This window comes from Camelus bactrianus, chromosome 9 (assembly GCF_048773025.1).
Source record: "Camelus bactrianus isolate YW-2024 breed Bactrian camel chromosome 9, ASM4877302v1, whole genome shotgun sequence".
In the NCBI taxonomy this organism is placed as follows: Eukaryota; Metazoa; Chordata; class Mammalia; order Artiodactyla; family Camelidae; genus Camelus; species Camelus bactrianus.
Window position 1 is genome coordinate 2,921,509 of NC_133547.1, and position 20,115 is coordinate 2,941,623.

At 49.9% G+C, this 20,115-nt stretch overlaps 1 protein-coding gene across 1 annotated transcript; it reads left to right on the plus strand.

Annotated features, from left to right (window-relative positions):
• The first annotated feature begins 4,226 nt into the window (after positions 1-4,226).
• On the plus strand, positions 4,227-17,520 carry RDH13 (retinol dehydrogenase 13). Its single transcript, XM_010961889.3, has 7 exons — positions 4,227-4,436; positions 6,709-6,827; positions 8,984-9,139; positions 12,005-12,109; positions 13,185-13,397; positions 14,199-14,300; positions 15,615-17,520. Exons 1-7 carry the CDS (start codon positions 4,372-4,374, stop codon positions 15,857-15,859), a joined length of 1,005 nt encoding a protein of 334 aa, XP_010960191.2. The 5' UTR covers positions 4,227-4,371; the 3' UTR covers positions 15,860-17,520.
• The last annotated feature ends 2,595 nt before the right edge of the window (positions 17,521-20,115 follow it).

The window sequence follows — 20,115 nt, forward strand, 5'->3', positions numbered from 1 at the left end:
CCTAAAACATAGATCTGCTCATGGCCTTCCATTCCTCATTACTCTTCTGTGGCTCCCCAGAGCCCTCTGAATCAAAGTCAGGCTTCTCAGCCTATCACGAGAGCCATAATCTGGCTCCATCTTCCAACCACTCCAGCCTCATTCCTCCCACCCCTGCCACACCTTACACGCCTCCAGCTCTGCACGTACCTGTGTGCTATCTTTTGCTTAAGCTAATCTCACAGTTTGGAGCTCCCTTCCTGGCCTGAGGAAATCCTATTTGTTCATGTGGCTGTGATCACCACCACTTCCCGCAGGAAATTTTCTCAGCCTTCTTACAGAGAGGGGTCCTCTGTCTCTCATGAGCTCTCAGTTACCCTCCCTGCCTTGTAGCTGGGCTGGGAGGTCAGCTATTAGTATGGGGCCTGCCTAACTCCAGGGAAACTCACTAACTCCCTTCCTGACTTTCTTCCTCCTCACCACTCTTCCCTCCTAACCATGCTCTGCCCCTCCTCCCCTCTTCCCTTTCTTCCTCCCAGTTATGGAGCTGTGCATATGCTGCACTCAGCACCTGTACTAAACAAACAAACAAACAAGCAAATCAATTGTTCCATTTACTATGGCCATGTGACAAATCATTCCAAGACCTAATGCCTTCAGACAAGGGCCACATTTATTTTTGCTCACGAATCTGCCATCTGCATAGAGGCATCATATCTCTGCATCCACAGAGGCTATGGTACAGAACCCCAGGCCTGGATCCAGACAGATCTTGTTTCAAATTCCTACTCCATCTTTGGATGTATACCTTGAGCAGTGACTTTCCCTCTGTCAACTTCTGGCTCCTCTTACCCACCAAAATGATGAAGAGTTAGTATCCTTCATATGTAAAGAGTTCTATGAATCAATAAGAAAAAATTCTCACCCCTTCACCCAACAGGGAGAGAGGGGAGCCATCTGCTTGGTGGAGGCAATGTATCTCTACTCCATTTGGTGATGGCTGGGGTGGGCTGGAAGCTGGGTGGCATCTGGGCTGGAAAGACTCAAACAGCTGGAGCCTTGGGAAATCAGGGCTCCTCTTTCATCTGAACTTTTCTGTATGTGATCTGTCCAGCATGGTACTTAAACTTGTTTTTCCATGTCAGCTGAGGGCTCTGAAGATGAAGGGAGAAAGAGAGAGAGAGAAGAGAGAGAGAAGAGAGAAGAGAAGACAGAGGGAGGGAGAGAGAGAGAGAGAGAGGGAGGGAGGGAGAGAGAGGGAGGGAATTGGGTGCTATAAGCCCTCTGATGGGGAAAGCAGAAGGCATCGAGGGCGAATTCTCTCAGCACCTGGGACAGCACCAATGATCATCAGGAATTTATTAACAACATCAACAATGATAAAGGGGTGCACAGCCTACCTGGTAGTCCAAAGAGATATTCTAAACACTTTGGGTGCGTGTGGGAATCACGTAGGAGGTCCTCAGGGGAATGAATTTGCATGCATTGTTCTCTTTATAATAACAACATTGCAGCCAGCGTGCTCTGGCTCTTACTGTGGGCTAGGTCCTTGCCATGAATTACTTGTTACTACAGAGAGGAACATTTTCCTATGTATGTTTCTTTTCCAGTGACCAATTATTCTCTTAGCATAAGTTCTTCCAAAGGGAATGGCTGGGTCAAAGCTAGGCACAGATGGTTTTGCCATGTATTGCTGAATAGCAGTATTTTAGGAAAGCTGTACTAACTGACACTCCTGCCAGCAGGTATGTGTACCTGTTTTACCACATCCTTGCCAACACTGGGTATTATCATTGCTTTGATCCTGCCAATCTGATGGGTGAAAAATATCATCTAGTCATTATCCTAACGAGCATTTCTTTGATTCCCAGTACGGCTGAGTAGTTTCATGTGTTTGTTGACTTTCTTTCTTTGAAAGTTGCCCACCATATCTTTTCCCTAGGCTCCCCTCTCTCCTTGTGGGTGGGGGTGTGTGTGTGAGAGTTTTTTTTCTTATTGATTCATAAGAGCTCTTTACATATGAAAGAAACTAACTCTTCATCATTTTGATGGGTAAGAGGAGCCAGAAGTTGACAGAGGGGAAGTCACTGCTCAAGGTATACATCCAAAGGTGGAGCAGGAAATTTGAAACAGGATCTGTTTAGATCCAGGCCTGGGGATCTGTACCACAGCCTCTGTGGAACTTTTCCCTTTCTAAGGTCTTGCCCACTCCATGGTCCAGGAGCTCTGAGCCTCCGCAATTTCAGGAAGGGGAGAAACTTCTCACCAGACCCAATCACCCTTGCCACATCCCCAACAGCAAACCTATTCTTTATATTTGTTGTGCAGATTAAATATTTGGCACACACTACTCAATAAGCTGTACTCAATAACCATACCTGGTATTATTACCATATAATAGCATAGTTGGTATTATTGCTTTTTTGAAAAATTTTTCTCTTCAGCCACATCTTTTGCCAGCTGCCTACCCCTTTAAGCCAACCTCCTATAACCCCAAACATAAGTTTTGTTTTTACTTTTTACTTTGCAGTGGAGAGGGTTTAAAAATTTTTTTAAAATTGAAGTATAGTTGATTTTCAGTATTGCGTTCGTTTCTGGTATACAGCAAGGTGATTCAGTTAACATATATGTATACACATGCTTTTCTATTATGGCTTATTACAGGATATTGAATATAGCTCCCTGTGCTAAACAGTATGCCCTTGTTGTTTGTCTCTTTTATGTATAATAATTTGTATCTGCTAATTCCAAACTCCTAATTTACCCCTCCCCAGCCTTTCCCCTTTGGTAACCATGTGTTTGTTTTCTATGTCTGTGAGTCTGTTTCTGCCTTATAAATAAGTTCATTCGTGTCAGGTGGTATCATGTGGTATTTGTCTTTCTCTTTCTGGCCTATTTCATGTGGCATGGAGGGGCTGAATCCATTTGGTGACCCACCAGGCTCTGCTACTGGCATTTCTCACCTTTGGATGATGGAGCCAAAAGGCAATGTTTCAGAGTTTCCGGATCTTTCTCCACCTTGGACATCCCCATCTCAGAGGCCAAACTGGAGCTTGCTGTGCAGGTGCTTCCATCCTGTCTCCAAGACTTCCTGCAGTTCCTGGGGACGGGGCCTCCCTAGGCTTGCAAGGACCAGCCTTTGCTTGCTGGTCAGTCCTTTGGAACATGCAGGGGTGCTTGAGCCTCATGAAACCTCCAGGGGAGCAGGTGCTAAGCTACCAAAGAACTGCCCACTTCCAAGACATCTGACCTCTGGCACCTCCATCCTGAGTTACGTCCCTGCTGTGCTGACCACTGACCCTCTCATCACCAGCCCTGTATACTTCTGCCACATACCAGCCACACTCACCAGTTTTAATTAAATAAAGCATGATTTGTCTTGTTGGGAAAAAAAAAACCCACACAAAACCTCTTGGGACATTTGTAAACAATTTATCAGCCAGATAGTTCTCATTTCATAAATATTCTTAGGTATGTCTGTTGATGACAAACCTGATCTAATCACAAATCAAGTGAATTATTTGTAGTCAAGTACTTTCTAAAACAAAATTATTAAAATATTTTCCATGTTTCCCCCCCTTTTTCATTTTATTGCAGTATAATTTACATGCAATAAAATTTGCTATTTTTAACTGAACATGCTGTTGAGATTTTTTTTGGGGGGGTGTAGTTAGATTTATTTATTTATTTAATGGGGGTACTGGGGATTGAACCCATGACCTCATGCCTGCTAAGCTGGAACTCTACCACTGAGCTATACCCTCCCTTCCTTATGTTACTTATTTACTTATTTTTATTGAGGCATAGTTGATTTACAATATTCTGTTAGTTTCAGGTGTACAACATAGTGATTCAAAAATTTTATAGATTATACTCCATTTAAAGTTATTGTAAAATATTGGCTATCTCCCCTAAGTTGTACAATACATCCTTGCAGCTTATTTATTTTATACATAGTAGTTTGTAAGGAACACATACTTTTAGGTGAGGAAATGGGCTCATATATTTGAAAGACACAGAGGATCGCAGGCTGGAAGCTGCAGCTGCAGGACTGGGGTCCTGGGCTTTCTCCAGAACTGCGCTGTACTTTGTAGCAGAGCGAGTTTGATTTTGTGGAAACTGCGCGAGGGCCCCGCCCCTCAACCCCGCCCCTGAGACAACAGCCACGCCCCGGTCCCAGAAACTACCATTCCCAGCTATAGCTGCGCTCGCGGCCCGTCCCCATAGGTCCCGCCCCTGGGGGCCCCGCCCCGCCCCCGCCCCTTTCCGGAAGCCGCGGGTCCCAGCCGCGCCCGCCCTTCCCCACGTGGATCCCGGACCCCGCGCTCCTTGGAGCGACCCGGGGCACGAGTCTGCGGGCGGCTGCGATTGGATCCCCCGCTCCGGCCCGGCATGAACCGCTACATTCTGCCGCTGTCCGTGCTGGGCACAGCGGTGGGGGGCGCCGTGCTGCTCAAGTGAGTACGCGCGGGTCCCTCGGCCAGGGTAACGGCGGGCGAGTCTGCATGGACAGGGGAGGGAAGGTGGAACTCGCCAGTCGCTCGCGCACCCAGGAGCCCTCCAGCTCACCCCACCGGCAGTGCTCCCACGGAATGCGGGGGCAAGCGTAGGCCCCGGGAGGGCAGGTCACGGCCCAAGGTCACCCAGAGAAACGGGCAGATCCGGGCCCTGGTAAACATTTTTGTTTCCGGACTTGCTTCCGGACTTTAATTAAGTCATTTAGCAAATACTTCTTGGGCACTTCCCATATATCGCATCCTGGCCCAGATGCAAGGAAAATCTATGCCACCTCGGCTCTCGTTACCCGGAATTACAGAAACGAACCAGAGCTGTCCGGCTCAGTAAACGAAAAGACTGTATTGCACGGGATACATACATACTGTAGTTCTTTCTTGTCTTCCCTAGGCTAATTCGCTTTAGGAAAAAAAAAAAAAAAAGCTACTAAATATTCTACCGCAGCAACATTCATTAGAACTTTCTGCGATGATGGAAATATTTTACGTTTGTCCTATTTTATAGCCACCACGGGTGGCCGTTGAGCACTTCAAGTATGACGATGCTATGCCCGTAGTTAACAATATTTGCACTGTAATGTGTACTTAGAGACTGGGTAAGAGGGTAGGTCTCACGTTAAGTGCTCAGGATTAGCAATATGTAATTTTATTACAGTCACACAAGAGATTGGCTGGGAATTAGGCCAGAAAGTGACTACAATATTGAAATACTTTTTTTTTTCTTAAGGGAATGAAGGATATACCATAAATCTCTTTGAATCACTAATTTTGGGTTTGTTTATCTGCTCTATGATGAGGATTTATTTTGAACTTGTTTCTCCTGATCTGATAGTTTTTGTTTGTTTGTTTAGCTGGATTGTACCTTATTATTCATAATTCATTAAACGTTTGCTTTGTAAATATCAACTACCTTTTCTTGAAAGCACTAGAAAATGGGAATAATTTTTCCTTATAATGAAATTCATTGGCTGCTTTTTTCATACTATTATTGTCTTTCAGTTCTGAAAAAGCTAAACAAACAAACAAACCCCAAAACCACCAAATAGTGTCAGCATGGGAAGAGTGAAAGAAAACTGAATGCCCTAGGGGGAAAAAGTACGGCTACTTATTTTTAATTAACTTAAATTAAAAGTTAGCCTCTGGTGGCTGGTGGCTACTGTGTTGTACAGTGCCCTTCTCTTGTGTGGTGACGACATTGTTTATGTGGCCACTTCCCTACTGGTGGCATGTGGTTGCTTCCAGTATATAGCGTCTGTGGAATATGGGCACAGTAGCAGAATAAGGCCCTCCCCTTCTCCAAGGATGTGCATGTCCTAATTCCCAGAACCTGTGAATATATCTCCTTTCCTAGCAAAGGGGGCTTTGCAGATGTCATTGGGTTAAGGACCCTGAGATGGGGCGATGATCCTAGGTTATCCAGGGAGGGGGCCAATGCAATCACAACAGTCCTTCTAAGAAGGAAGGAGAGATTAGAATCAGACTTGAAGGTGCTATATTGCAGACTTTGAAGACGGAGTAAGGGGCCATGAGCCAAGGAATGCGGGTGGCCCTTAGAATCTAGAAAAGGCATGAGAATGATTCTCCCCTGGAGCCTCCAGAAGGAACACGGCTCTGCCGGCACCTCGATTTTATCCTAGTGAGACCTATTTCGGATTCTGGCCTACAGTCTGCAGGTCAGATAACTGCATGGTTTTAGCCCACTGAGCTTGTGATGATCTGTCACAGCATACGCCGGAAAACGGACACGGTGGGTCTTTACAAAATAGCGATTGTGAGGAGGGGAGGGTGTAGCTCAGCGGCAGAGCACGTAGCTCAGTGGTAGAGTGCCTGCCTCGCATGCACAGGGTCCTGAGTTCAATCCCCAGTACCTCCATTAGAAAAATAATAAAATAAGGTTAAAAATAAATAAACCTAATTATCCCGTCCCCACAACAGAAGAAAGGTAAATTAAACATTTAAATAAACAAATAAAAAGCAAATAGAAAAATAGTGATTGGCTCAGTCTTGGAAGCTCCCGACCCCAGGCCATGCTGAGTCCTTTCCTAGTAACAGGACAATGGCCCTGTGGAGTTAAGGACTATGGGACGTTTTTCCATCTTTCCTTTGGTGGAACACAAGCTCAGAGCAGTCATTTGCCTGAGACCACAAAAGCCTGGGGCCCCTGTGGCAAGAGTGCGTGGACAGATGGAACTGACCTGTCATTTCTTACCTTCAGGGACTATGTCGTTGGCGGGGCTTGTCCCAGCAAGGCCACCATTCCCGGGAAGACTGTTGTTGTGACGGGTGCCAACACGGGCATCGGGAAGCAGACCGCCTTGGAGCTGGCCAAGAGAGGTGAAGTCGGTGGGCGGTGGGCGCCTGCCTTCTCTGCCCCAGTTGCGGGCAGAGGACGGTTTTGTTTCCTGGGGGGTGTGCAGGCATCCGATTCACTTGGTTGCAAGTGGCAGGAACAGACTCACGCCGGCTTAAGCCCAAAAACTTCATGTCCCTGGAAGAGGGAAGGGCGGGTTCAGGGTCTCAGAAGAGGCCCTGGACACTCGGCAATTTCTGGCTTTGGTTTTCCTCTTTGCATGGGCCTCACCCTTTCCTACTGTCGTGGGACTCAGTCCTATTGGCTGGGCTGAGGCCCGGGTCAGAGGTTAGGGGTCAAGTCTTGGCTTCAGGCTCCTCCAGGCTTACCAGTCAGGTGTTTTGTAGAATGCCCTTTGATTTGGGTTAGTTTGGTGTTTTTCTCGTGGTCAGACTGGGGTTATGGAGGAGAAGTGCCCTCCTCAGCACACACAGATCTCTTCTGAATTTAGAATCAATGTTGGGGAGGGTGTAGCTCAGTGGTAGAGTGCGTGCTTAGCATGCACGAGGTCCTGGTTCTGTCCCCAGTCCCTCCATTAAAAAAACAAACAACTGGTAGAATCAATGGGGTTTCCTGTGGGGTCAGGCGCAAGAGAGGGAGCGGTCAAGGGCTTTGGTCTGAACAGCTGGAGGACCAGCGGTGGGACGGATGGGGAGGCTGCGGCAGGGCAGGGCTGAGGGCTGGGAGGAGACTGGAAACTCGCCCTGGGCTTGTTGAGTTGTGGTGACCAGGGAAATGGGTCCCCAAAAGACCAGACCAGAGCTGCCTGCCCACTCCCGAGGTCAGATCAGTGGGGGGCCAAGATAGGCAGGCCCCCCGTCCAACCATCACCACATGGGGTCTCCCCAAGGGAGGGACACAGGCTCCTTTCAGGAAAAGGAGAGAAAGGAAGTTGAGCCTTCACACCTGCTGCTGTCCTGAGGGCCAGGCTGCCACTGGAAGGGCAGATTCCGGACTTGATGAGTTCGTTCTGGACAGTACGAGGGGACAGTGGGACGTGTAGCAGGCAGCTGGGTCCAGCTGTGGGGCGATGAGCCTTGTAGATCCACATGGTCAGCATCCTCTGCTCAGTCCGTTTCTTCTCACTTTTATAACTTGAAAAAAAAGTTGTTTTTTTTTCTAATGGCTATATGAAGATGTAATTCACACCTTTTAAGTATTCACTTCTGTGATTTTTAGTATATTCCCAGAACTGTGCAATCATCACCAGTCTGCACTATAGAACATTTTTATCACCCTAAAACAAAACCTCAGTCCTCTAAGCCATCACGCCCTAATTCCCCATCCCCCCAAACCTCGGAAACCACTAATCCACCTTCTATGGATTTACCTTTTCTGGGCATTGCAGATAAATGGAATCACACACTCTACGACATATTGTGTCTGGCTTCTTTCCCTGAACATCTTGTTTTTGCGGTTCATCCACGTGGATGTGACCGAATGTCCTTCCTTTTCATGGCTGAGTAATATTCCACCAGTGGATAGACCACATTTCACTTATTCATCCATCCCTTGATGGACGTTTGAGTTGTCTTCACCTTTGGCTATTGTGAATAGTGCTGTTATATACATTCAGGTGCACATTGAAAAAACTCTTTTTTGTTTGTTTTGTGGGGGAGGTAATTAGGTTTATTTTTAGAGGAGGTACTAGGGATTAAACCCAGGACCTCATGCATGCTAAGTATGCACTCTACCACTCGTACTATACCTTTCCCGCTAAAAAAAATTTTTTTTTTAATTGAAGTACAGTCAGTTTACAATGTGTCAATTTCCGGTGTACAGCATAATGTTTCAGTCATGTATATGTACATATATTCCTTTTCCTATTCTTTTTCATTATAGGTTACTACAAAGTGTTGAATATAGTTCCCTGTGCTATATAGTAGAAACTTTTTTATCTATTTTATATATAGTAGTTAGTATTTGCTAATCTTGAACTCTCAATTTACCCCTTCTGACCCCCTTTCCTTCCTGGTAACCAACTTCTTTATCCAGTCATCTGTTGATGGACATTTAGATTGCTTCCATGTCTCAGCTATTGTAAATAGTTGAGCATGCATTTTTTTTGGTGTGGACTTCTGTTTTCATTTATCTTAGGAGTGGATTAAAAAAATTTTTTTTTCTTGTTTGGGGCTTCCAGGAGGAAACATCATTCTGGCCTGTCGAGACATGGAGAAGTGTGAGGCGGCAGCAAAAGACATTCGCAGGGAGACCCTCAATCACCATGTCAACGCCCGGCACCTGGACTTGGCCTCCCTTAAGTCCATCCGAGAGTTTGCAAGGAAGATCACTGAAGGTAGGAGGGAGGACGCCAGCCCTGTAGGGTGAGGACTTGGGCGGCCAGGCTCTGAGGAGTGAATACACCAGGCTGGCCCTGGAGCTGGGTGTGGGCAGGCTATGGCTTGCAGGCCAGATCTGGTTTTCCATGCAGCCCATGGGGTGAAGATTTTATATTCTTTTCTTTCCTGACATTTTCACATTGACATTTGTTACATTTTTCAATGACAGGAAAAAAACCCCAAAAGAATAATATTTCATGACACATGACTGTCTTATGGAATTCAAATTTTAGTTTTATATGGAATTCAAATTTTAGTTTCCATATATAAAATTTTCTTGGTACACAGCCATGCCCATGGGTTTACAAATTATGGCTGCTTTAGTCCTGCGAGGGCAGAGTTCAGCAGAGACAGACCGTATTGCCTGCAAAGCCCATAGTATTTACTGTCTGGTCCTTTACAGAAGAAGTTAATGAGCCCTGCTCTATAGGAAAGCCACCTCCTTCTGTGTGAGCTTGATTCCCACAAGACGCAGAGGCCGAGATGAGATTCCATGTGTAGGGAGGTGCTGGATGAGTTGGCCAGGTGAAACACTGATTCACCCTACATTTCCTGAGGCTCTCTGGCTCCTGGGTGACACCGGGGACACAGACATGAGTCAGGTTCAGGCTCTATTTTCAAGGAGCGCCCAGACCCGGCTGTGACAATAGGTGACTGACAGGGACACACAGGCACGGTGCAGAGTCCCTGGAACTCCCACGTTCTCCGCTGGGTATTTCTTTTTGCAAATCCGGGGATCAGGCTGGCATCTTCCTGGTCCCCCTGCTGGAGGAGTCCCTCTTCCTGCTTCCCACCGTGTGGTCCCAGAACTACCTATGTATTAATTTTTTCGAACAGGAATAACAGTTACTGGGTTAAACATTCAGAAAGTGCCAGTGGGGACACAGCAGAATGGCTTCCTTCCATCAGAGATGCCGTCCTCAGATGTGTTCCGTGCTCTACCTCCTGTGGTCCGTTTGGAGCCCTTTTATTCATTTAAAAAGCAAACGAGGGCGTACACCTCCCTTTGGCTCTTTTGTACAAACCGGGGAGCCCACTATACACCCAGCGCTGCCCTGGGTTTCGTCTCTCCCGTCGTCTCTTGGAGATCATTGCAGGCGGAGCTTCCCCCTGCTTTTTTTTTCCCGTGGCTACATTGTGTTTCTTCATTGTTTTCCTGTGGCTACACTGTCTTCCAGGCCACAGGGTACCCCGCAGCGTGGCTCTGACAGTTGGCCACGCAGGGCCCTTGGCTTGCCTCCCGCCTGCTGCTGCTCCGAGCGGTGCTGCTGTGAACACCCTTTGCAGACGTATTTGTGTCCTCCCTGAAGGTGGCCCTCACCTCCCTCACGGCAACATTCTCTATGGGGTCCCCGTTTGCCTCCTTCACAGCTCTTTTCACTGGAGAATTCCCTTACGTATGCAGTTGGCTGTCAGACTGACTCCCAGTCACCCTGGAACACTCACGACTGTCTTGTCCATCCTGTATATCCAGTGCTCAATACGAGGTGCTTAGAAAATACTTGCTATATGGGGTGGGGAGGGTGTAGCTCAGTGGTAGAGCACGTGCCTAACATGCACAAGGTCCTGGGCTCAATCCCCAGTGCCTCCGTTAAGTAAATAAACCTAATTACACACCCCCTCTCAAAAAAACCCAACTTGCTGAATGAACAAGAATTAAGCCACTCTACCTGGCAGATTTTGAACCCAGGACCTCGTGCATGCTAAGCACACACTCTACTACTTGAGCTATAACTGCCCCCCCACCCCAGATGTGGTCTTTATGGAGGTGATCAAGTTGAAATGAAGTCATAGGGCAGGTCCTAACACAACCTGACTGGTGTCCTTATAAAACGGGGAAGTTTTGACAAGAAGACACACACACAGGGAAGACGCTGGGTGGAGGAATGCCAGCACGGCCACCAGAAGCTGGGAGAGAGGCGCAGACAGATTCTCCCGCACAGCCTCCGAGGGAACCAGCCCTGCCCGCACCGCCCGCTCAGGCTCCCAGCCTCCAGCATCTGGAGAGAGGACATTGCTGTTCAAGCTGCCCGGGGTGCGGTGCTCGCTTACCGACACCCCTGGAAGCTGACACAGGAATGAAGGCTCTGTTATTCATCCCATTCCACACACGAGGAATTGAGGCTCCAGGAGGGGCAGCCCCTTGTGCCAGGGAAGCTGGGTTGCGGAACAGACGCAGAGCCATCAGCCCACAGGGCCCCAGCTTCCACCAGTAACTCCCAGTTTGAGGCTTGGGGGCTCCTGCAGCAGATGTGGCCGCTTTCTCCTTCTAGAAAGATCTCCCAGGCTGGGTGGTGGTGGGAGTACTCATTTTCTGGGGCTGCTGGAATACAGTGTCGCCAACTGGGTAGCTTGAGACCATGAAGATTCATTCTTTCACAGCTCCGGAGCCAGAAGTCCAAGATCCAGGCGTCAGCGGGCCGGGCTCCCTCCCAGACTCTGGGCAGAATGCCCCCTTGCCTCTTCCGGCTTCCGGCGGGGCCGTCAATCCCCGGTGCCTCTAGGCTCGTAGATGCATCACTCCCAGCTCTGCCTCTGTTGTCACAGGATGTTCTCCCCGCATGTCTCAGTCTGAGTCTAAATCCCCACTTCTTGTTACGACACCAGTTGTGGTGAATTAGGGCCTATCCTACGTACAGCCTCATCCTCACTTGATTGCTTCTGTAAAGACTGTTTCCAAACAGGCTACATTCAGAGGTTTCGGGTGGACATGAATGTTTGGGGACACTGTTCAGCCCAGCGCAAGGGGCTCTGTCCCTCGGCTGCCCTGGTGCTCCCTGCAGGGCGGGGCTGACACAGGTGTCCTCACCCCCGTCTTGCAGAGGAGGAACACGTGCACATCCTGATCAACAACGCGGCCGTGATGCGGTGCCCTCACTGGACCACTGAGGACGGCTTCGAGATGCAGCTTGGCGTTAACTACCTGGGTGAGGCTGGGGGCTGTGTGGCATCGGCCTGGGATGTGAGCGTGGTCCCCTGTGGGCCAGAGAGGCTCCGGGAGGGGGGTCTTCTTCCACTCTCCAACGTGGCCACACATGGGGTCACCCAGTGGCTCAGGGAGTCGCCTGTCCATCGCTGGACCCTCAGTCCTTTGCACTGTCCATCAGCCTCTTGGCCTTTTGTTCTTGTCTGTCTGTCCTCCAGTCTCTGTCTGTCCTTCACTCACTGTGTCAGTTTATCTGAATGCAACTGGAGTTCCATTAGTAAGGGTGAAGCAAAGAAATGTTGGGTAGGCACCAATCCTATGGGGTTAGCTCCCCGCCCCCAATGACCTCATTTTAACTTGATCCCTCTTTAAAGACCCAGTGTCCAAACAAGGTCCCACGCTGAAGTGCGAGAGGGCAGGACTTGGAGGAGCTGGTGGCGGGAACACAATTCAACCCACAACACAAGTGTTACTCTCCTCCACCCCCTGCTGGCTGGGACTCAGTCACCTGCCCACATTCAGCTGCAAGGGAGTCGGGAAATGTAGTCTTTCACGGGGCAGTCTTAAGCATAACCAAAAATTCTATCACTGAAGAAGGAAAGGAGAAAGGAAGGACTTGGGGAGACAGAAGGCATCCTCTTCTCCAGCTGACCCCACAGGGTCATCACAGAGCTTGGTATCTGGGGCCGCATAATCCTTTTTTGTGGGCACTGTCTTGTGCATTGTAGGATTTTTAGCAGCATCCCTGGCCTCCACTCACTAGTTGGCTGCACTGCTCTCTGCAGTTGTGACCATCGAAATTGTCTCCAGGAGGGGAGGGTATAGCCCAGAGGTAGAGCATGTGCTTAGCATGCAGGAGGTCCTGGGTTCAATCCCCAGCACCTCCATTAAAAAAAAAAAAAAAGAATTACTGTTCTCCACCCCCCCCATACACAAAATTGTCTCTAGATGTTGCCAGATGTCCCCTGTGGGGCAAAGTTGACCTCGCTGAGAAACAAGGGTTATCGGGAGGATGAAATAAAGGCATGTTCTTAGTATGGTTCAGTAAAATTGCCTTTTTGTTTTCCTTCACCCAGGCCATTTTCTTCTGACACACTTGCTGCTGGACAAGCTGAAAGCCTCTGCCCCTTCACGGATCATCAACCTCTCGTCCTTGGCCCATGTTGCTGGGCACATAGACTTCGAGGACTTGAACTGGGAGAAGAGGAAGTATGACACTAAGGCAGCCTACTGCCAGAGTAAGCTGGCCCTTGTCCTCTTCACCAAGGAGCTGAGCCGGCGGCTGCAAGGTGCGCGTGACGGCCTCGCTGGCCTCTCCTTCCTTTAGCTCCAGATCTGAAACCGTCCTGCTGTGACCCTGGGCCGACTGACGGGAGGTCAGGCATTGCCGGACACCATAGGCAAACACAGGACATATATACCACCATGCTCCAGGCTGTGCCTGAAGCAGACATCACTAATCAATCTCAGAGCCTCTGCTGCTCTAGGCCAGTGGCAGTATGTGGAGACATTTTGCAGAGGCCAAGGATACTACTGAACATCCTATAAGATAAAGAATGACCCGACCTTAGTGTTTATTATTTGTTTTGTTTTTTTTAATGGAGGCACTGGGGATTGAACCCAGGACCTCATGCATGCTAAGCATGTGCTCTACACTGAGCAACACCCTCCCTGACCTCAGTGTTCATGGTGCTGAAGTTGAAAAGTCTACCGTTTGCCCTTGCTTCTCAAAGAGGGTCTGTGGATCAGTAGTACCAGCTCACCTGGGCACCTGTCATAATTGCAGCATCTCAGGCCCCACCCCAGCCCACTCACCACTTCAGACTCTGGGGGTGGAGCCCAGCCGTCTGGGTTTCTCAAGCCCTCCCGGTGAGTTTTACACACTCAGGTTGAGAGGCTCTGCTCTGGGCAGCCATGAAACAGAGCTGCCTTGCAAGATGAAACCGCCTGGTGTGGAGGTTTCAGAGCAAGAAGGCGGCATGGGTTGATGGGGAGCCCCCGAGCCTAGGGCGGGCAGCATCAGCCTTCCTGGTAGGGGTGCACCTGGCACCTGCCTGCCTCCGTTCCTTACCCTCCCCGTCTCTCCCCAGGCACAGGCGTGACTGTCAATGCCTTGCACCCCGGCGTGGCCAGGACAGAGCTGGGCAGACACACGGGCATGCACAGCTCTGCCTTCTCCAGCTTCATGCTCGGTAAGTCCCCTCCCATCCTGGGGTCCAGCACCCCCCTCAGTGTATTAGTCAGGGTTTTCTAGAGAAACAGAATCAACAGGATACACATAGATATCTAGAGGGATTTACAGGAGGGATTGGCTCATGCATCTGTGGAGGCTGAGAGGCCCCACGATCTGATCTGACACCAGAGGTCCAGGAAAGCCAGTGGTGTAGTTTTAGTCCAAACCCAGAGGCCTGAGTACCAGAGGAACTGATGGCGTAAGTCCCAGCCTGAGCCAGAAGACCAGGAGCACCGACGTCTCCGGGCAGGAGATGATGTCCTGGCTCAAGGGGAGAAAGGGAATTTGTCCTTCCTCCACCTTTTTGTTCTGTTCTCACTGCAATGAACTGCATGGTGCGCAGCCACCTTGGTGAGGGTGGGTTTTACTTAGAGCAAATGCTGATCGTTTCTGCTCATACCCTCACCTCACAGACACACCCAGAAATAATGTTTTACCTGCTCCCTGGGGATCCCTTAGCTCAGCTGACCCATAAAGTTAACATGACACTCAGAGACTATCTCCAGGCTTTCCTCGGCCCCGTTCCCAGTATCTTTCCTGGCACTGAGTCACTTTTATATGCCTGTCTGGTCTGCCAGCCTCAGAATAGCCTCAGGAAACAGGCCAGAGCCTATTTGATAAGAAAACTGTCCTGGAGGGGGAGGTCACGGAGCTGACTTCCTGAAGTCCATCCCAAAGGAGCTGGGCCACCTGGGGCGGTGACTTCTCTCCTAGCCTCCCTTTTCTTATCCGCAGAGTGAGGGCTGTAGAAGTGCCTGCCTCACAGTGGGGAGGGTTAGATGAGACCTCCTTGAAAAGTGCCAGCACAGTGCCTGGCCCAGATTCAGGCCGAATAAATAATTAGAGCTTTATAACAAGTGTTTATAATCCCAAAAAACATTTAGTAGGTGGGAACTAGGTATCAGGGATGTTAAGCTGAGGCTGGCACCTGATACCACATTCAATACATGAAAGTTATTTTAAAGAAAGATCGGGTGGGGCGAGGACCTGAGGTTGACATAGAGGAGGGGGAGCTTCCATTTGCCTGGGAAAAGCCAGGGGGGCTTCCTGGGGGAGGCAGCCGTCAGGCTGGTCCCTGCATCTGGAAGTATTTGCGCGGCACCAGGGGAAGGAATGCCTGGTGTAGGAACCACAGGGGCCAAGGCCTGAATGGAGGTGGGCTCTGTGGGGCTCTAGGGAAACCTCTGGCCTCAGTGGGTCCTGAGTCACCTGGGGCAGACGAGGACTCTCAGTGTCCTCCTCTCTGAACGTGTGGACGGAACTCTGATTGCAGGGCCCGTCTTCTGGATGCTGGTCAAGAGCCCCCAGCTGGCGGCCCAGCCCAGCACCTACCTGGCCGTGGCCGAGGAACTGGAGGGTGTTTCTGGAAAGTACTTTGATGGACTCAAAGAGAGGGCTCCGGCCCCCGAGGCTGAAGATGAAGAGGTGGCCCAGAGGCTTTGGGCTGAAAGTGCCCGCCTGGTGGGCCTGGAGATCTCCTCTGGAGCCTCTGAGAAGGGCCAGCCCCTCCGCAAATAACCTCTGGGAGCTGGCAGAGTCACAGGGATGGAGCAGCGACAAAACAAGCTGGCCGCCATGCCAGCAGCAGCCTCTAGGCGGCAGTATCGGCTCTCCTGGCCACAGTGGACTGAATTGCAGATGGGCACCTGACCCAGGGAATGGCTGGTGCCTTGTGCCCTGCTGCCAGCAGGTGAGCTGGGCCATCAGATGCCTTCCCTGGGGCTGTAAACCGGCAACGGTGGAGGGCGGAGTCAGCTCGGCTGGTGTGGGCCATGCCGGGGACCCTGTGGTGTGTGGTGGGCAAGTTACCCGACTGATGCCCTGGAGTTCACGGGTCCCCATGGGACCTTGCACACCTCCAGTCTGCTCTCCAAATGTAAAATGCGCAGAATAACTCGACTACCTCATTGGATGGCGCGTGGTGACGGGTGATAGCCTGGCTCGGGGAATGGCAGCTGTGCGTTCTTGGCCCGTGGACGTTTGCTGCGGGCCGCCCGTGTGCCAGACCCTGGCGAGGCGCCCCGCCGGGAACCGGCCGACACAGGTCTGCCCTGTTAGCTCCGAGCCACGCTGGGGACAGCGCGGGGTGAGGAACCACCGAGGAACCCGGAAGCCTGTGATCACGATCCCCTCTCCAGCTCCCTCGGTGATGGAAACCGGAGGCGCGGACCTGCTCTTTAATGACAAAAGTTTTAAAAATGCGGCTGAGTCGTAGGTTTCATCGTCTTCGTCTGTGTGTGTGAGGGGGAGCGCCGACGAGCCGAACAGGAGAACTGGAAGAGCTCCTGTATCTATTGTCTTCAGGGGGCCAGGCCATCAGTTTAAGTGTCAGCGGGGCAATAATCAAATTGAAGTTCAGACTTTTCGAGATGAAAGGTGTCCTCCCCCCTTTCCTGTGGCACCCGTCCCTGAAGTCTGCGTGTCTCCTGTGTTGGAATCGGGGCTGGCCCTCAGCTCGGGCACAGACGTAACATTGTAAAATGATCATACTTCAGTAAAAATATATTTAAAAAATAGAATTCAGGGGGCAGCCACAAAGCTAAGTCATCAAGACATGATGCGGGGGGATGAAAGGCGCCTGCTCTGTAAACACAGTGAGTCTTCCTTCTGTTACCACCTCAGAGGAGGACGGCCAAAGGACATGCTGAGGGTGGCTTGACCCTGAGGGTGGCAGCTCCCGACGTGGACCCCACCTCCCCCCGTTCGTGCCCTGTGTCTTCTAACCCCCTGAATTGGGGCTGGACCTCGTGGGTGACCCACTTCTAACAAACAGAACAGCACAAAGGTGAGAGCTCCCGTGATTAGGTTACAAAAGACGGACGTCTGTATCACTGGCTCTCCCTGCTCCCTGCCGTCCCCGCTCAGTGCTGAGCCGGCCGCCAGTGCGTGGCCAGGAACAGCCACACAGGAACTGAGGCCTGAGCCCAACAACTGGGAGAAACTGCGCCATGCCAATAACTGTGTAGGCGAGCCCGCCCTGTTCTGTGGGTTAGAAGCAAGCTGCAGATCCGGTCACACAGAAAAGGAAGGGACTGTTGCAAGGGTGTGACTCTCAGGAGGTGGGACTCATGGGGGAGCCACCCGGACAGCATGTACATCACAAGGATATATGTGTACTCCTGGGAGTCAGGGCGCACCCTCAAAACCCCTGGCTCTCTAAATACACGTATAGGATTCAACTGGGGTGATGGTGGTATTTGCTTCCATAACCACAATGCCGTGATCAGAATCAAGAAAGTACCACTGGTGACGCTAGCATCTAACATCTCATCTGCAGACATTCAAGTTTTAGCAACAGTAATGTCTTTTATAGTAAAAACAAAATTTTTTTTTCTGGCCCAGGGTCCAATCTAGGGTCACATATTGCATTAGTTGTCCTGTCTCTTTAGTCTGCTTTAAACTGTGGTGTTTTTAAAAATACTTAAAAAGAATTGAGGTATAGTTGATTTACAATTTTGTGTTGGTTTCAGGTGTACAGCAGAGTGATTCAGTTATACAGACACATATGCATGTATTTCAGATTCTATTCTATTACAGGTTATTACAAGATACTGAATATAGTTCCCTGTGCTGTACAGTAAATCCTGGTTGTTGATCTGTTTTCTGCATAGTACTTTGTATCCGTTAATCCCATATTCCTAACTTATCCCTCCCTCCACTTCTCCTTTGGCAACCGTATAAACTGTGGTCTTTATTTTTCATGACTTTGACGCTCCTGAAGAGTGACGGGCCAGCTGTCGTATAGACCACCCTTCAGTTGGGGGTTGTCTGCTATTTCTTCATGATTAGATCGGGTTTTGCATTTTGGTTGGGGACACGCCAAAGTGATGCTGTGTCCCCTGCAGCGTGTCACATCTGAGGACGTGAATGTCTTAGTTGTCCAGTTGCTGGTGATGTCAGCTAACTCAGCAACAGCCAGACAGAAGAGACGCGGAGGGTGAGGGGTGTGGGAAGGGGTGTGGGGGCGCCACTGTCCCCACATCTCCACGCGTTCACCAACCTGGAAGCTCCCGCAGAGACTTTCTGCTCCCCTGTTATCTACAGTTTGGGTGGCACCTTGTCTTCCCATGTCTGAGGAGTGGGCACGTGAGTCTGACTCAAGCAAGACCAGCCCGACCCTCTCCCTGAATCTGCATCTCGGTGACTGACACTGGGACTAAACACGTTTGTCCAAAGATGATGGTGTCTATGGGCTCCCGGTCCCTGCATCCCAGGTGTGTCCCTGTTCCCAGCTGTCCTAGCTTCCTATGGCTGCTGTAACAGATGACCACAGATGGGGCAGCTTCAACAACGCAGGGGCATTCTCTTAGTTTTGGAGGTCAGAGTCCGAAATGGGTCTCTCTGGGCTGCAGACAAGGTGTGAACAGGGCTGGTTCCTTCCGGAGGCTCCAGGAGAATCAGTTTCCTGGGCTTTTCCAGCTTCTAGAGGCACCTGCGACCCTTGGCTCGTGGTCCTGCCTCCGTCTGCAGAGCTGCAGGTCCTCATGCTGCCCTCTCTCTGTTTCTTCCTCTTCTGCCTCCCTCTTCCGTTTTTCAGGACTCCTGTACTTCCACTGAACCCCACCCCCCACTCCAGATAATCCAGGATCACCTCCCTACTTTAAAATCAGCTGCTTAGCAACTTCATCCCGTCATTCACCTTAATCCCCCTTAGCCAGGTAAAGTGACGGGTTCCGGGGACTAGGATGTGGACATCTTGCAGGGGTGCTCTCCCGCCTACCACACTGTCCTTTCCAAAATCTGCTTCATTACCCTCCAGATATACCCCCCATCAACTTATTTCTGCTTAACTTAAGTGGAGGCAGGGAGAGCTACACTAGGAGTCCGGGGTTGACACACACACACCACCATATACAGAACAGATCAGCTAGGGCTGTGTACAACTTACACGTGGGATTTGAGTCAGTGACACAAACTAACTTATTTACAAAACAAACAGACTCACAGACTTAGAAAACAAACTTATGGTTCCCAAAGGGGGAGGCAGGGAGGGGCAAATTATACTATATATAAAATACGTAAACGTCAAGGACCTACTGTATAGCACCGGGAAGTACATTCAATATCTTGTAATAAGCTATAACGGGAAAAATCTGAAAAAGAATACATATTTATATGTATAACTGAATCGCTATGCTGTACGCCAGAAACTGATGCAATATTGTACATCAACAAAGATAAATAAAAAAATTAAGTGGAATCAGCTTGACCCATGTTGCCTGCAAGCAAGTCAACTGAAAAGAGATTTTATCACAAACTCACACTACTCACTTAAAAATAAAACTTGGGGTGTGTTAGCAAGAAGAGGCATTGGAATTCAAAGTCTGATTCTAGAGAGCACTTTTTTTTTTTTTTGCGGTGGGGAGGGTTATGGGTTTAAACTTAAGCCCACAAGAACCGTGGACCATACGGGGACTTGTCTTCACACAGGTGCAAGAAACATGGCTCAGGGCTAATTCTAGCCACAAACCCTCATAACCAACATCCGTGTCCTTTCTGAAACTGAGAAACCCCAAGGACCGCAAACATTGACTCACAAATGAACATAATCCCTGCCTACTTCTCTGAAGGCCCTGAGGCGGCGCACAAACCCAGCTCTAGCCTTCTGCCAGATGGAAGGTGAATGCAACCAGTCTGAAACACAGCCAGACAAAGCCCAAGGCCACAGAAGCCCAGAGAGGACGTGGTGGCAGAGCTAAAAGCCGACCCAGGAACCCAGCCTCTCGGAGTTCAGCGGCATTGAGATGCCTCCTGCATGATGGCTGACAGTGACC

What these genes read in the sequence shown, in the direction of transcription:
- RDH13 (XM_010961889.3), top strand. Translation starts at nt 4,372, where the DNA reads ATGAACCGCTACATTCTGCCGCTGTCCGTGCTGGGCACAGCGGTGGGG. An exon ending in GGGGGCGCCGTGCTGCTCAA is followed by an intron (nt 4,437 to 6,708) that starts GTGAGTACGCGC and finishes TCTTACCTTCAG; the next exon opens with GGACTATGTCGTTGGCGGGG. An exon ending in GCTTGGCGTTAACTACCTGG is followed by an intron (nt 12,110 to 13,184) that starts GTGAGGCTGGGG and finishes TCCTTCACCCAG; the next exon opens with GCCATTTTCTTCTGACACAC.